The 14,824-nt window shown below is 48.4% G+C and overlaps 2 protein-coding genes across 2 annotated transcripts; both read left to right on the top strand.

Moving 5' to 3' along the window:
• Window positions 1-9,337: 9,337 nt before the first annotated feature.
• N7471_013825 (uncharacterized protein) lies at window positions 9,338-9,577 on the top strand (the record flags this gene model as incomplete). Its single annotated transcript, XM_057286543.1, has 1 exon — window positions 9,338-9,577. One exon carries the CDS (start codon window positions 9,338-9,340, stop codon window positions 9,575-9,577), a length of 240 nt encoding a protein of 79 aa, XP_057129022.1.
• A 4,606-nt stretch (window positions 9,578-14,183) lies between these two features.
• On the top strand, window positions 14,184-14,559 carry N7471_013824 (uncharacterized protein; the record flags this gene model as incomplete). Its single annotated transcript, XM_057286542.1, has 2 exons — window positions 14,184-14,294; window positions 14,371-14,559. 2 exons carry the CDS (start codon window positions 14,184-14,186, stop codon window positions 14,557-14,559), a joined length of 300 nt encoding a protein of 99 aa, XP_057129021.1.
• Window positions 14,560-14,824: the final 265 nt, after the last annotated feature.

Below are 14,824 nucleotides of genomic sequence, written 5' to 3'. Positions count from 1 at the left end.
TGAGCAACAGATGAAGCCTTGAAACAAAGACTCGCATAAACTACCTCCTAATGATAGTTTGTAAGTATAACTTTGATGCACTGGATGCTCAAGAAGCCGTTGAAGTCGAACGTGACTTTATTGTGAACAAAATTATTCGAAGCGCGGGGGTACAGATAATAATTCCGAGTGTTGATATCAACTGACGCTGAAAATAGCCATTCTCGCATTGCATCATGAGAGGTGTAGATGTCGCTAGCTTAACAAACCACCAAACTTCCTCCTCGGAGACCGCTTCAACAACGTTTGAGGAGTGTTGTCCTCTTCCATTCTGCTTCGAATGGCCCTCTGGATGCAATCGTTCCTTGCTAGATCCATCGATCTCTTCAAACTGAAGTATTTGAGTTTCGGATCCACCACAAGTGCTTCAACAATTGAGAAATGTCCACCCTTGACTGCCAACATCAAGGGATCCTCAAACCATCGATTTCTGATGTTGACGTCAATTCGATCATGGCGTAGCAGTGCCTGGACCATCTCCAAGTCACCGCCACGGGCAGCAATGCAGAGAGCAGTGTCGTGAGTTGCGATCGTGCTCTCATTGATGTGCAGACGTGCGCCTTGCTGCACTAAAAGTCTTACCACATCGAGATGGCCATGTGCAACCGCTCGACAAATCGGCGGATCTATTAAAGCCCTTCCATTGATCTCCACGCCCTCCATACTCAACAGACAAGCAACCGTGTTCATGCGTCCGTGATATGCGGCAACGGAAATTGGAGAGTGGCCTGCAACGCAGAGATTTGGGTCGATACCTGGCACTGCAAGCAGCTGTCGCAGTGTCACGGTATCCAGTCTGGTCGCGGCATGGTGTAGAGATGTGGACGGCGGCTCGAATCTCCCACGGCCTCCAACAAAATTAACGTTAATGTCTTTCTCGGCCAACAGCCTTTCGGTTATCTCGTCGCATGACGAGTAAGTAGACATCCAAAGTGGCGTATTTCCATCTTTGTCTGTGCAGTTCACGTTGACACGGGGGTGACCAAGGAGCAAACTGACCATTTCCAGGCGTTTGCTTTGGATGGCGAGATGGAGCGGCGTATAGCCTTTCCTGTTCTGAATGTCTAAATCCAGACCCTTTTGTCCGAGAAGCCGTTTGACAGCATCTACTGACCCATAGGATACTGCTTGGTGAAGAGGTAGCTCAGCATCTTGTGATGATTGAGTACCAAGAAATACCTCGGACTTCGGATCGTTTGAAAAAATCATTTCCATCATGGGCCTGTTGAAGCGACGTGCCCAGTCCCATGGCGAGTGGCCTGAATCATCCTGTAGATCAGGAACGCTGCCACTAGAAAGAAGCAGATGCACGAACCCTATTCTGCCTGCGAAGACTGCTAGATGGAGCGCCGTTCGGCCGTGTTTGTGCTTGACGTCCACTCTGACGTTGGGTTGTTCTAGGATGCTCTTGACGGTGGAGAAATTTCCATAGTGGATGGCATAGGATAGGGCGCTGTCGCGCGCTTGATTTTGGATGTTGATGTCTAGGTCTCGACAATTGAGCAAGAGCTCACGCACAGCAGCGGAAGAGTATTGGAGCGCCCTCATTAAAGGGGTTTTTCCTCGGTAAAATGCGTTGATGTTGGCTTTGTACTGAAGTAAAGCCTCTGCAAGACCAACATTGTCGGTTTTGGCGGCCAGGTTCAGCAAATTGCTGTTCTGAAATTCGATGTTGTATTTCCAGATGCTGGGCTGCAGTCTTAAATAAAGAATTGTGCAGGATCTTGCGAGGGCAAATATCGCACTGCCGTCCGAATGCGCCACAATCCACAGCAAAAGCTCGTTGGGAAGGTCTCTGATATTTGGCTGTGATTTGTTAGCTTATCGTTAACTTCAGCAACAAAGACTTGCTACAGACCATGGTTAGACAGCGGTGGAGCTAGGCGGTAATCACAATGTAGATGAAGGTGAGGTGTGAAAGTTGGATATGGGGAGGCTTTATATACTCGCCTCAGCTAAATTCCGTGGTCAGCTAGGAGTGTAGCTCGTTACTTTGCTGAGAGGTGTGTAGCAATTACACGGCAGCACCAAAGCCTTGACAACAATGTTTCGGCGGTGTTAGAGAATCTCTGGATCCTAGCTCCTGGGAACGCCAAATTTGTTCCTGGTAGTGTGTCAAGGGCCTCGGGGGACCGAATTTATCTTAGTACCCACTTCTCGCATCTAGCGCATGAGCGTTGGAGCAAATCACTACCTGCACGCACTTCGAAATGTATAGAGGCAACTCGCAATTTTGCCGACTATGCTACCAACAACTATAGCCAATCCTTTTGCCAATGCATGGTCGTCGCAATCTACAGCCACAAGTGTAGCTGATTTGGGCAGCAGTGATCTGGAATTCTATCCCTTCTCGCAGGCCACTGATCGGCCTATACCTGTGCATAATGCATCCGAATACATTCTTCGACGTATCGAGTGTTTCAAGGAAGGCGTCCCATGCCAGCAGCCACGCAGCCACGTAGGTAAGGAGATTATGGCGATGGCATATAAAGCTGGCGAGGGAACGCTGCAGAGATTGTCCAACACCAATTCCCATCCGAAGCTTTTTCTGCCTTTGTCCACCACCTCAATGTCCACCATGCTGCTTTGGAATCCGTTTCTTATTTGTGAGATAGAAGTCAGCCCCAATGGCGGCCCTGGCTTCTGTTGCGGGATGACGAAAAAAGGCGCTCCCTGCAAAAACTCGATCAAACTTGAAGACACCAAGATAGGCCATCAAAAGCTGAACACTGTCGCCAGAGAGCCGTTTGACCTGTCAAATTTGCAATCGAAGCTCTGTGCTATTGCCAAAGAATTCCTCTGTGCAAGGTGGCATAGGCAACGACAGGCCGATGAGGTTGGCCAGCAGTGGTATGAAGCAGCCGTCCGCAACCAGGCGCGAGTACCATATGACTCTAGAATTGCCTCTCAATCGGTTGTTATAAATCCGAGCCAGCGTCAGACATCGCCAGCCTCCAGGCGACGCCCTGCATCAGACAACACTGACCGTTCACCAGCTCACGGGCTCAGACAAGACCTGCCGGTGCCCCTCTCAGCCAGCTCCGAGTCGGTACAATCAATCAATCCCTTTGTCACTGCCGAAATGCTGCGGACCAACAGTGTTCCATGGCACGTTTCGCCGGCTCGACCAGCTATCCTGACGTCGGTCACTAATATTTGGGCGGGTGTCCAAGACTTGACGCTCCGGAGTCTCAGCTTGAGTGAAGAGCTCGAAAACATCCACTGTGTGTTTTGTTTGGCCGAAGATGAGGAACAAGCCCACGAGTGCGTAATCCTACGCTGCGACCAGTGCCGAGCGCTTTCCCATCTGTCCTGCGCGGAAGAGTGGTTGGAAAACCGACGTACAGGATTTGGCATATCATGCTGCGCGTGGTAAGTATAGATGGTCTCAATTCTGTAATGTTGGGATGCTGATGAATGCAGTCGAAACGAAGGAACTCTAGACGCATTGATTCGTCCACTCCGAGTCCCCTTGGCAGATGCCGAGACAGACTCCGTCCACTCGGCAAGCGAATCATCAACCGAGAGAGAACCTGTCACCATCAGGTATTCAGCACAGCACGAACCACGTCAGAGTCAGCCGCGTCAGCCGCGTCAGCGGCCAGTGGAATCCCCAGGGGTATCAGTCGAGCAGAGTGGGCCTCGTCGCTCAGCCAGACTAAGAGGGGCTCACCTACCACGAGATTCTTCTACTTCTGCACCGCTTCGCCGGTCGGCACGACTGGATCCCACTCAGCGTAGGTGATCACTGTTTGATGGAAATGGCGAATTAGCGAAGCGACAGTCAATCACACGTGACAGCACGTGACCAGACACTCGGCATTCGGACCAGCAACAGAGTATGGCCGTGATATGAAGTTTTGGAGCAAGCTTAGCAACCAAATGAATAAAATCCTGATCGTTAGCCCCACAGAGCACTACGCGACCGTTTCATAGTTGCAAGTGCTAGATGTTGATGAGCCTAAAATGCTACTGGAAGTTTTCTTCATCTTAGATAACTATGTCTAAGCTCAAAACCGAGTGCCGGTAGATAAAAGCGCACATACCTAACGGCGGCGGCCAAAGTAAATGCCGACGGCGAGTTCAGCTGAGCCTTGTGGAGCGCGAAGACGGACGTTGTTGGCAGAAAACACAGCTCGCGGGTCGGCAGGAGAGCCTCGACAATTCTATCCATACTGCCCCACGACGTATTAAACCAGCTCGTCTATATTAATCGCCAAACATTGTTAATTTGACTCTAGGTATAAACATATTAATCCTGGAAACGCCAAAATCAATTATAGGAGCTGTTTATTCCTGGGAACTTCTCTTTAGCTCCTGGGACCAGTTCCTGTTTCTAGGAATTTGAGGTCTACCCCTGGGAATCCACTCTACGATCCTGACTGGTTACAAACTGGCTCTGGGAATACAATGGCTAGATCTGGGAGCTGCCGTGCTCCTGGGGCCCTACTTTTGGATCCTGGACTCATTATTCTGCTTTCTGAGGTGGCGGAAAGCCCTCACAAGATACCCTTACCAGACCTGCGCACAAATATGAGTCATTCAACGACTCCTGTAAAGGCAAGCTATAGCCCCAGGAACCGCACCTGAGGTTCCAGGAGTTGATAAGACTGTCAACAGGAACATGACTTTGGTTCCTCGAGGTGGAGGTACAAGACCCCAGAAGCTATTTTGGGCTTCCTGGGGGCTACTTGGCTCCTGGAAGCGGCTTCTTTGCCCCCAGAAACCACACTGAAGCCCCTGGGAGCTACCTTGCTCCCAGGGCCAAGCCGTCATTTCCAGGGCTGATAGAGCTTGATCCTGGAAACCTCAAAAGCATTTATAGGAGCTGTGTATCCCAGGAAACTAATATACTCCTGGGATCTTCACTCTACGTTCCTGAATGAACACGAAATTGGTTTGGGGAACGCATTGCCTGGACCCGGGAGCCGTTGCACTCCTAGGGCCGTATCTCTGAATCCTGGAGTCAATCTTCTGCCTCCCAGGGTAGGGTACTAACTCACAAAACACCTTCTCCAGACCAATGCACAAATCTGAGTCATTTTATCATTCCCAGATGCCTAGCCTATGGTTTTAGGAACCGGACTCAAGGCTCCAGGAATTAATAAGCTATCAACAGGAATATGACGTTGATTCCCCGAGGTACAGGGATAAGGTCCCAGAAGCTACGTTGGGTTTCCTAGGGGCTAAGCGGTTTCTGGACGCGGCTTGCATACTTCCAAAAACCGACTCGGAGCCCCCGGGAGCAACAGAGCTCCTAGGGCAAAGAGGTGTGTTCTAATGCTGTTAGAGCTGTCAACAGGAACGTGAGTGCTTTGATTCCAATCAGGAAAATCAATTGGTAAATTATCTTAGCAACTCTACATCAAAGTCCATTACTTTGCATGACCCTATCTGTCGCACCTCTCTCATCTTTTTGGACTCCACCTCCCTCCCTCATTCTTCGAAAATAATCATCGGATTTTGCGATTGTCTTTATTCTTAAAAAAGGAAATTGTCATTATAGTCAGTGTGCTTCCACGTGTACTCATACGTGCTAAGAGCTGTTCCTTCGTTTTGCAGCGATTCTAACAAATTTGACAATCCGAATAAGCATTCTGCTTCAAGACCTCATCAATATACCACCTCATTTGAAACGAATCTACAAAGCGTTGGATTATGGTGAGGAATCTCAACGGTGATCTTCAAAGAGACTACTTTTTGGCACTACGGCTTTGGTTGCACCGGTTAATAGGATCCAGGTTGAAGCTAAAGCTAATGATTCCAGAGAGATAGACAAAGCCAATGTGTTGACTACGAGGAGTGGCGTTGCATGCCTTACATGTTCGAGTGGTCAAGGAATATTCTCGTCCCAACTATCGACCTTCGCCAAGTACATGGACGTGGGCTCAATGTAGGTCGTGCTCGTTAACAGCGGCCGAATTCATACGGGTCTGGGTGTGTGACCGGCAGCATATCCCATATCGGTACAGTACAACATCAGACATGCTTGGGCTGGCACCTCACATACCTGCGACATGAATAATCCCGCTTTTCATCTCGCGTAACAACCTGGGGGCAGGATGCGTTTGTACAGGAAGAAAGATAACTTACCTAGCATATGTACAGTACATAGGACAGACAAACGTCTCGACTTCATCTTTTATCGGCTGACACGGCGTGGCACAACACGGGTAGCCAGATTAAGCACGTCAAGGTTACCACCTGACTCGTTATCCACGACGTATTCTATCTTTGTTAGTACTGTGAAGATGCCCGCGGTTAACTAAATCTGGGATGAACTAAACCTGATGTCTTGGGACGTAGGAGCTGCTCGGGTTGGAACAGCCATGCAGTTGTCTTGTTGGGCAACAGCCCATCGGTAGAAGATATATTTATAGACTTTTCGGCTTATCTTGTCACTTGCATGCTTCTGGTTGGTGTCAAATGTTAAAGCATAGTTGTGAGGGTGGCTACTAAAAATGAGGCCTGTTGATATGTCTGGATTCTATTTCTACTCGCTTAAGCGACACATTCAAACCACATTCTGGTGGGTGACCGAGAAGAGATGTTATTGTGAAGAAATGTTGACCGACTGGAGGGCCCAACGTTGACTCAACGACCTCAAAGCACCAAAAATTGGCCTGCGGTCAAGTTGGGCGAAACGCAAGAGGCACTTTTTCGTAGACGACCGCAAGATAGCGCGAAGAAACCGTTTAAAAACACGCATGGTCGTAAAACACATATACAATATATTTTTTTCAATAGCCGTGCAATATCGGGGTCTATTATTGTTCAACGGTTGCAAAATGAGGACGCTGGTAATGACCTCGACAATCTTTTATTGTCACAACGGTCACCATAGAATCAACGTAGCATTTTTCCGTCGGGCTTCCTTTTCTTGGTCCCTCAGATTTCACATCGAATGATGAGCAGAAAGTACAAGAATACTCAAACCAACCAAAGAAATTAATCGATGGTCACAAATTCATATGTTGAAAGTAGATGTTCAGCGATGTCTTTAAGACGTGTTGGGTCATTGGGTTGCATTGAACGATGTATGTATGCCACCTTTGTAACGGCGTTGAACTAACTGTTTGACTCTGGACAGGCTATAAGAGAGACCAGTGCCAGGTGGAAAGTATACTTTTGGACGCTGAATCTTTGCAAGTGGAAACGATGGATGCCCCAGAACAACTTCCCGACCAACATAGGGGAGACCGCCAGCCGAGTGAAATGCCTATGCAGGGTGATGAGGCCTATCCACAGGCTGTTTCCGATTCCGAACCCCCAGTGGTAAGCTAGATGCAATGACACGTTCTATACTGTGGCTGATCACTAAATTCTCTCGTAGCAGCAGGAAGCAAGCCCAAAGAAACCCCTGGCGATCGAGCAGTTTCAACCCATATTGGAGACACTGGCAGATCTCGATCGCGATGATCCAAAACTCGCCTTTCAAGCGGCTCGAACCGTCGGACTCTACCGACGTCTATGGACCTCGTGTGTGCCGAAACACCTCGAAGGCGAGATACCAGAGGAAAATGACAAAACTTCGAAGGAAGCTACCACCAAATTGAGCAACGAGCGAGACGGGCTCCAGCTTCGTCCCGATGAGCAGCTATCTCGTCTGTATTCCTTTGAACAGGCTTTGGAACAGACCCAAGAACGACTGATCGGCGTTCTCAAAGACTGGAATCAATGCTCGAGAAGTGATCTGGTCCTGTTGATGGATATCAGAAGACGCGCGTGAGGGGTTGCCAGCGGAAGAGTGCCATGTCGTACGTGACAGTCAAGGAATATATCGACGAAAGCCAGAAATCTTGGAAATCAAAAAACTCTTACTCAAACGTACTTTCAACCTTTTGACCGAGTATCTCTTGGATTATTGTGTAGAGTAGACTTCGAATATGTGTTGCTATTGAAAAGCCTCAGAGATATCACCAAGCACTTCGAAGACAGTGACGCTGCATTCACCCGGCCGGGAACAAGCGCTTCAAAAGCATCAGTGGGCGAATGCAGTGAACGATTTCTCGCCGAACTTGTATGGTTGTTTGAAGGTGGAAATAGACAAGGGGCGAAGGAAGGTTCTTGACTGCTAGAATGGAGGTCGGAATTCGTATTTTGGCTGAAGAGTGTGGAACTGAATTTTATGGTCATTGAGTCAGAATTTGGGTATGTGGAATATCAAACGGATTGGTAATTTAAACCTCTCTCTCCCGGGTCTACCTGAAGAGACCACGTTGTCATCCGCCTCTAGCTGGGCGGACTTTGACTCGCCGCTTCTCGCTTGTGGCAGCCGTTGGCTCTACCGGTGCATTTCACTTATTCGACGTTTCCGAGGCTTATGTTGCAGTGTCTCCTCGCCATTTTCGGCGTCGGGGCCGTATTCATTGGGTCGAGGTCGGATCGTGGATAGTTGGGGGGCGAGGGTGTGGGAGAGGGAAAGGGCGCGAGTGCTGCTGCCAAAAGGGGTGCTAGAGGATGTTGTTCGTAGATGAAGTCGTAGTTTTGAGAGCAAGCCTCAAGAAACCTGTCGTCCACTACCGAAGGTTATCTGGAATTGTATTGTGGTGAGATATATGAACTTGGGTAACTCATCTGACCAAATGCGATCTGAACTTGGGTGCCCATCTTGATACAGAGTGGAGGCTTTCCAATGGTCCCGTCAGCTTCCCCAAGTATATGGGGAAAAGACCACGTCAGGTTCTTCCTTAACAATGAACGGTATATTTGATGGTGGGTAAAAATGGAATGATGGTTGCACTTTTCCGGGGAGTAGGATTGGCATTTATTATCGAGGATTGGGGGGAAGGGTTTGGCGTTTCTTTCTCGCTCTCAAGGCATTGTACTTGGTGAGGGCCTCTAACTACTTTTTTTTTATGTTCCCATACTCTCATTTCTATTGGGAGATAGCCAAGGCCAACCAAACTTTGATACTGCGTGAGCTGCTTGGTCCGAGGTAGGTGCAACTGGCGTCAGTGTCTGGGTCTGAAACATAACCGCTAGCATGAAACAGGTCTTAATGGTTGAGCACTATTCCCAGGGCCCCGCGGCAACCTGATAGATCTGCACTTGTTTCCACGGCCAGCCGTATGATATATGTGCCAAAACTGGATACCCACGGGGCAATATTACCAACGTCTAGAGCACACGAAGTGCCAAGCCATACAGTACGTGGACATTACTAGGGGTAATCTAACACTTAGGGCCATGGTCGATCCATTCCCCCTCACATTCTGACTTCTCTTCATTATCTCATTCCAGGGCATCTATCGTCTTTCCGCTATTTTGTCTTCCGAGAAGATACTTAACTTCCAGCATGACCATCAGATGGCTGAAGCACGGCTGTCAAGGTGCAGTATCCCAACAAAACCCCGATTCAGGTGATGCCTCGACATTGGTGAATGGCTCTACCCAAGCACATCTGGAGAACAAAGAATTGGTATCATATTCTCGTGCTAGGCCTTCTCGCCCAGACATTACTGTTTCTGACAAATCTACAAGCCCCAGCCCCAAAGCCATCAGGTTGATTCCAGAAAGCCAATGTCGAGATCCATGAAGCGTAATCGGGATCAGGTAAGTTTGGATCTAAATCTCGCCCGAGAGTGCATTCTCTCTCACAGCACCTTTTACTGAGCCTTCTTCTTTCCCACTTGGCGAGCAACCATCCCAGCATGAAGGAACCTTATCCAGTCATCGTCTTTCCGATTCCGCTGAACAGAGACACTCAGGTATCTATGATGCGTCATTTGAGTACGTGACTTGGGTATTGACTTGCATCAGCCACCATCTTCCCTCGAGGGAAACCAAAGGATATCGAAGAAAAAAATCAAAGGACGTATACCTTCAAAGACTGCACCTTTGGTGGCACAAGCATGGGCATTATCGGAGGTGCAGGTTCTATGAATAATACGGTGGTCTTCCGTGATTCCAACGGTCGTCGAGCATTTTTTGTCAACGGTGGGATGGATAAAGAAACGTTCTTGAGAGAAGTTTGTGGGAAGATGTAGTAGACTTGATCAAATACCAAGATTCATGCACCTGTTTCTGTGTTGCTTTAATATACTTTGAAGCAGACTCGCAAAACACCAGATATGTACCAAAAGTTGGGAGCCGCCTCTCAGGACCTCCCGGTCAGCGTCTAAACCATTAACGTATTTTTGTGCTATCCCCAGTGGCGTGGTTCCGCTGTCATTGCCTTGAGTACCAGCACAGCATAGGTTCTCCAGAAAGTTGTTGAAACGAAACTTCTCATGGTTTCTGCATGATATGTGATATAGAACACCCTTCATATCATCAATAATCAGCCCAGATCAGAGTTGGTCATGGAAGGACAACCCGGCGGAATAGGGCGTTTGAAGAGGCAACCGGTGTTAGGGTCTTTCTTCGATTTCTCCGTCGTATCATCGAGAAACGACTGCCAAATGACAAGCAAGTACGTAAAGCGAGTAGGTGATGCGGATTGAGTAAGAGGACAGAGGAATGGGCTTGGTGGTGTCTGAATACCCTATATATACTCCGGCGATTAAGATACACTCACCTTGTTTGAGCTTGTTGCGGAAACTAAGCCCCCCAAACAATCTTGGACTGTTTGTAATTTTTGCCTAACAAGAAGACGGATTAGTCTTAGAGCCTAGGCAAATTCCCACGCTTCTATCGTTTATTGTTCCCCTTTGTGAAGTCGTTACAAGCCCTCATTTGCTGCGAGGACCTCTCATAAGCCACCATACACACCTGGTTGAAGATTTGACTGGTGTAGCATTCGGCTAAGGGTACTTAGGGACTGTCTTTTGATCAGAAGAGATAGAGTCAGAGTCAAGTATGCGACAGCTTGGTCAGACGGGTCTCACCTTGAAGCAACAACGCGCGAGAGCTGTGCTCTCGCGCGGTCGCTGCGCTTCTGACCGGGTCAGACTAGCCCTAAAAGAGCACACGCCAGATTCTCCGCACCGGTGGCGGAGAAGTAAAGAACAGTATGTTGATATCGTGTACTGGAACTGGCTTTATACAGTATTTCGGACGAACAAACTCGAGCAATCATGCACGGCGATCGTGTGACGAAAAGACGGATGGGAGAGGCCAGGAGTTTGGTCGGTCTGAGGATTGCCATTGTTGGAACTAGGATAATGCAATATCAGCTTGAGTTTTAAATCAGCCTAGGAAATATTTGGTAGCAAAATGTCTCGGTGGCTAGTGTTCAAGCTTGAGTCTGAAGAGCTTTTCTCGGTACAGTTTTGTGGATTCAGCGAGCCCGAACTTACTGAAAAGGCAACCGAAAAAAGTAAAACTGCAGCGAGAGCATGGACTGTGTCTGGTTGTAAGGGAGTTGGTGGTGGCAAGAGAAAAGGAGGGCCAGAATACTCGGGTGCTCGCGTCAGGGTAAGGTGGAGAGCAGAGGACCCAAGTCTGCCTTACCTAAAACAGACAGTCAGTGATGCATTTATCCTTTCCCCGAGCTTCCTTCCTCGCATTCCCAGGATTATTCAACAACATATACCAACTCAAACGAATCAAGGCCTTTAATTTCTTTGAAGTGCCCACTTGCATAACAGAAAGCACCATTTGACTTTTTCCGAGCAACGGACGCCTACGAAGCACATCCTACGCAAGTGAGGAACTTTTGAGATCCTTTCAGGCTACCACAACTTGCCTGCACAGCCAGTAAATGAAATACTGGTAGACGGCTTGCTGTGGAGGAAGTCAAGAGTGTTCTCTCTTGATTGACGATGTGTTCATACTCTCAAGGGACGTCCGCTTTCTATTCTTCACCGAGTCTTACTTCCCCTTTCCATTTTCTCAGATCCCTGCAGTTGCTGCAGACTCACTTACATATCTCTAAAACTAGCTGGCCTCCTTCTCTGTATACGACGAGTTATCTTCTTACCCAATTGCCAAACGAGCACGAGGCGGCCCTTTCAACGAGCGCTAGATGAGATGGCACGCTGTGCAAGGGAGACCTAACGCAATCCAGACTGTTGAGCCTCACAGTGCTTACCTAAAGTGAAAACCACGAGCAAATGATCTTGACATTCCAGCAGGGTGTTTACATGAACAAGTCGATTCGACCTAGTTTACCCTCTACCGTGCGAATGAGAAGGTGCGAACGATGAAACCGAGCAACAAGTATAATCTTGTTACCATATCGGCAAGGCAGTGTTGGGATGCGGAGGCGTTCAACCTTACCGAGCCCGTCACGACGGAGCCTGTATATACGGGAAGCATACTACTGGGCCTAGAGTTACAGCAAATGGGGGGAAACCGCCGGAACTGCTGCTTAGAACTTGTTTTAGGAAAGGGACAGCATCAGTAATGTCTCCAATACGGACAGAACGGCATTAAACATCTTGAGTATGTGGCATATACAATGAACACTTCGAAGAGAGTTGCTCAATTTTGAAGACAAACTAGGCAGAAAATGGCATGTATAGAGCAAAAGACTATTCGCGACCTCCCGGGAGAACAACATCATTCGCCTTCTCGTCATATTTGCCTGGGTTGAGTCTTTCTATATATCTACCAATGTCAAAATAAACCCGCGGATTCTGAAATAGGTGGTACTCCTCCGTATAGGTCTGTATATATTTCAACAACCCCCGTGCCTGGTTCCTGATAATAAAGCCTCGCACGGGTCCTGAAGCAGTAATGCATTCCGTGAGGATAAAGTTGAGGCTTTCGAAAGAAACAAATACCTGGGCCGCGGTGCTTGATGGAACAGGGATCAGTGTTGTGTCAACTTCTTTGATCTCTGCCACCCAAACATCAATCATCTTAAGTTCCAAGTTGAATGCACGGAACTGCCTGGCGATCTCACGCAAAACCCTGAGTGATTGTAATATCTGAATTTTCAAGGCTCTCTGAAGAGCCTCTACTGGAGGCTGAAAAGTATCCTCCAGATAATTTGAAGGGTAATCAGGCGACCAAGAGCGTGGGGCTTGTGTAGCTGAATTGTGTCTCGGAGCTGGTGGTGGTTTCGCTGTGCTGTAAGAGTCGACTTAGCCACTGCGCAAGATACCAGTTTGAGAGTACAGCCATACATACCTAATTTCTTTATCTCTTACTGGCTTCTCGGTTATATCAGAAACCTCAGAAACCGTTCGACGTGCGTTTTTGGCTGTCCTCTGAACCACCTGTCCTTGGTCTAACTGTCTGTGGCGCTTGGATTGTTTCCCTCGCCCTAAACCCCGGTGCTGGCTGTGCTGTTACTCTTTGTTACGCTCCATCGGGGGAAATGTGGGCGCTAATCCATGTGGCGGTCGAGGTCTTATTTCTCGATATCTCGGAGTTGACCGGGGAGACAGAGTGACAGTTGTCGACGCAGGTGCTGTCATCCAGTTTTGCGCTTGTTGAAAGTTCCAATAAACATTACTCGCTGGGTTGATCGTAGGAGCCGAGTCCATCAACGGAGCGTATGTTGGGCCATACGGGTAGTCTGTTGGGACTCCCACGAATGGGTAGTCTGTTGGGACTCCCACGAATGGGTAGTTTGTGGTGCCATGGAATGGGTTTTCGTCATGGTACATACTGCCACAATAATTAGTTAGGTTAGAGTCTTAATTGCCCAAGTAGGCCAAGGGTCAAGTTACCTGTAAGTAGTTTCACGCAGCAGACCTGACGAGTAGGAAGTAGTTTATATCCTGCCTCTAGATCAAAACGAATTCGAAGGCGTTATCTGTATTCTTGCCCATGGGATTGATTCTCTCTTCTGGCTTAAAAGGCGGTATTAAATGCGTAAGAGAAATATCCCAGGAGACGACCTTGTAAGGGGCCAGTGGATACTCCGATAGGAGGAGCTCTTGCCTAAACCAGATGTTCCGATGTTCCCCGGATCGGCCTCGAATCTTTGGTCCGAACGTTCGCTCCGCCTACATGTCTTTTTCAACGCAACCAGGCTAGTCTATGACCCAAGGTTCAATTTACAAGGGCACACGCCAACCCCTGCCTGCATCCAATTACGGGTCAAATGCAGTCCCACTTAGCGCCATTACAAGGTCTTTCAAAATGTCGTGTTCGCATGACTTTGTAAATTGCTACCCCCGGTGCTTTGGGAAAGTATGGCCGAGGAAGCGTGCTAGTGTTACCATGGTGATAATGTTCGCCGAAGTCTACGTATTTTAAAAGGGCAACATTTATTGGACGCAGAAACATGCATTTGCTTCACATAAATAATGCCCCAAGCCTTAGTACCATCTTCTGCCGCTGCATTTGCGCCACGCACACCCCCTAGCGTGGTGCGCGACGCCAATGTCCCTCAGTGGTTGACAGTGACTCTTAAGCGAGTGAGTCGAGCTAGGCATCCTTTGAACAATCCCAAACAGCAAACGAATTACTTTAATTTGCATTCTCTCCCCACAGAGGGCAACCTGGACATTGTGCTGGGTGATGTTAGAAGGACTGCTTGGAATGATCCACTTGGAGGCATATGTCGTGCATGTCGACATGGTCTCGCGAGAGGAAGTGGGTTTCAAATTAACCAAAGAGGCCATCAGCACCCTGGAGGGCTGCTTTGATATACTTCAACATCGTAACTTGTATGCGCATTGATCACGACGTTAGCCAAGGTTAAGCCCCGGGTAGCGATATCCGATGCAGGACCAAGAAAGTGCATTCCAGGTCTGGTGTTCATGTATTGCGGACACCTTTGTAAATTCTTCCCTAGATTGATGAGGTAGCCAAAAGTCTCCTAGGGCTTCTACAAGAACAGATGGAATCCCAAAGTCAACTGCATGCAGAGAAATCAGCCATCGTTGACCATGAGCATGCTACCAACGTCGACTTTGGATGAATGATTCCGCATTAGCCGTAGCCC

This window comes from Penicillium samsonianum (assembly GCF_028829775.1).
Source record: "Penicillium samsonianum strain IBT 33392 chromosome Unknown utg000010l_segment0_segment0, whole genome shotgun sequence".
NCBI lineage: Eukaryota > Fungi > Ascomycota > Eurotiomycetes > Eurotiales > Aspergillaceae > Penicillium > Penicillium samsonianum.
The sequence above is the reverse complement of the archived record's forward strand: the minus strand, read 5'-3'. Positions and strand labels throughout refer to the sequence as shown.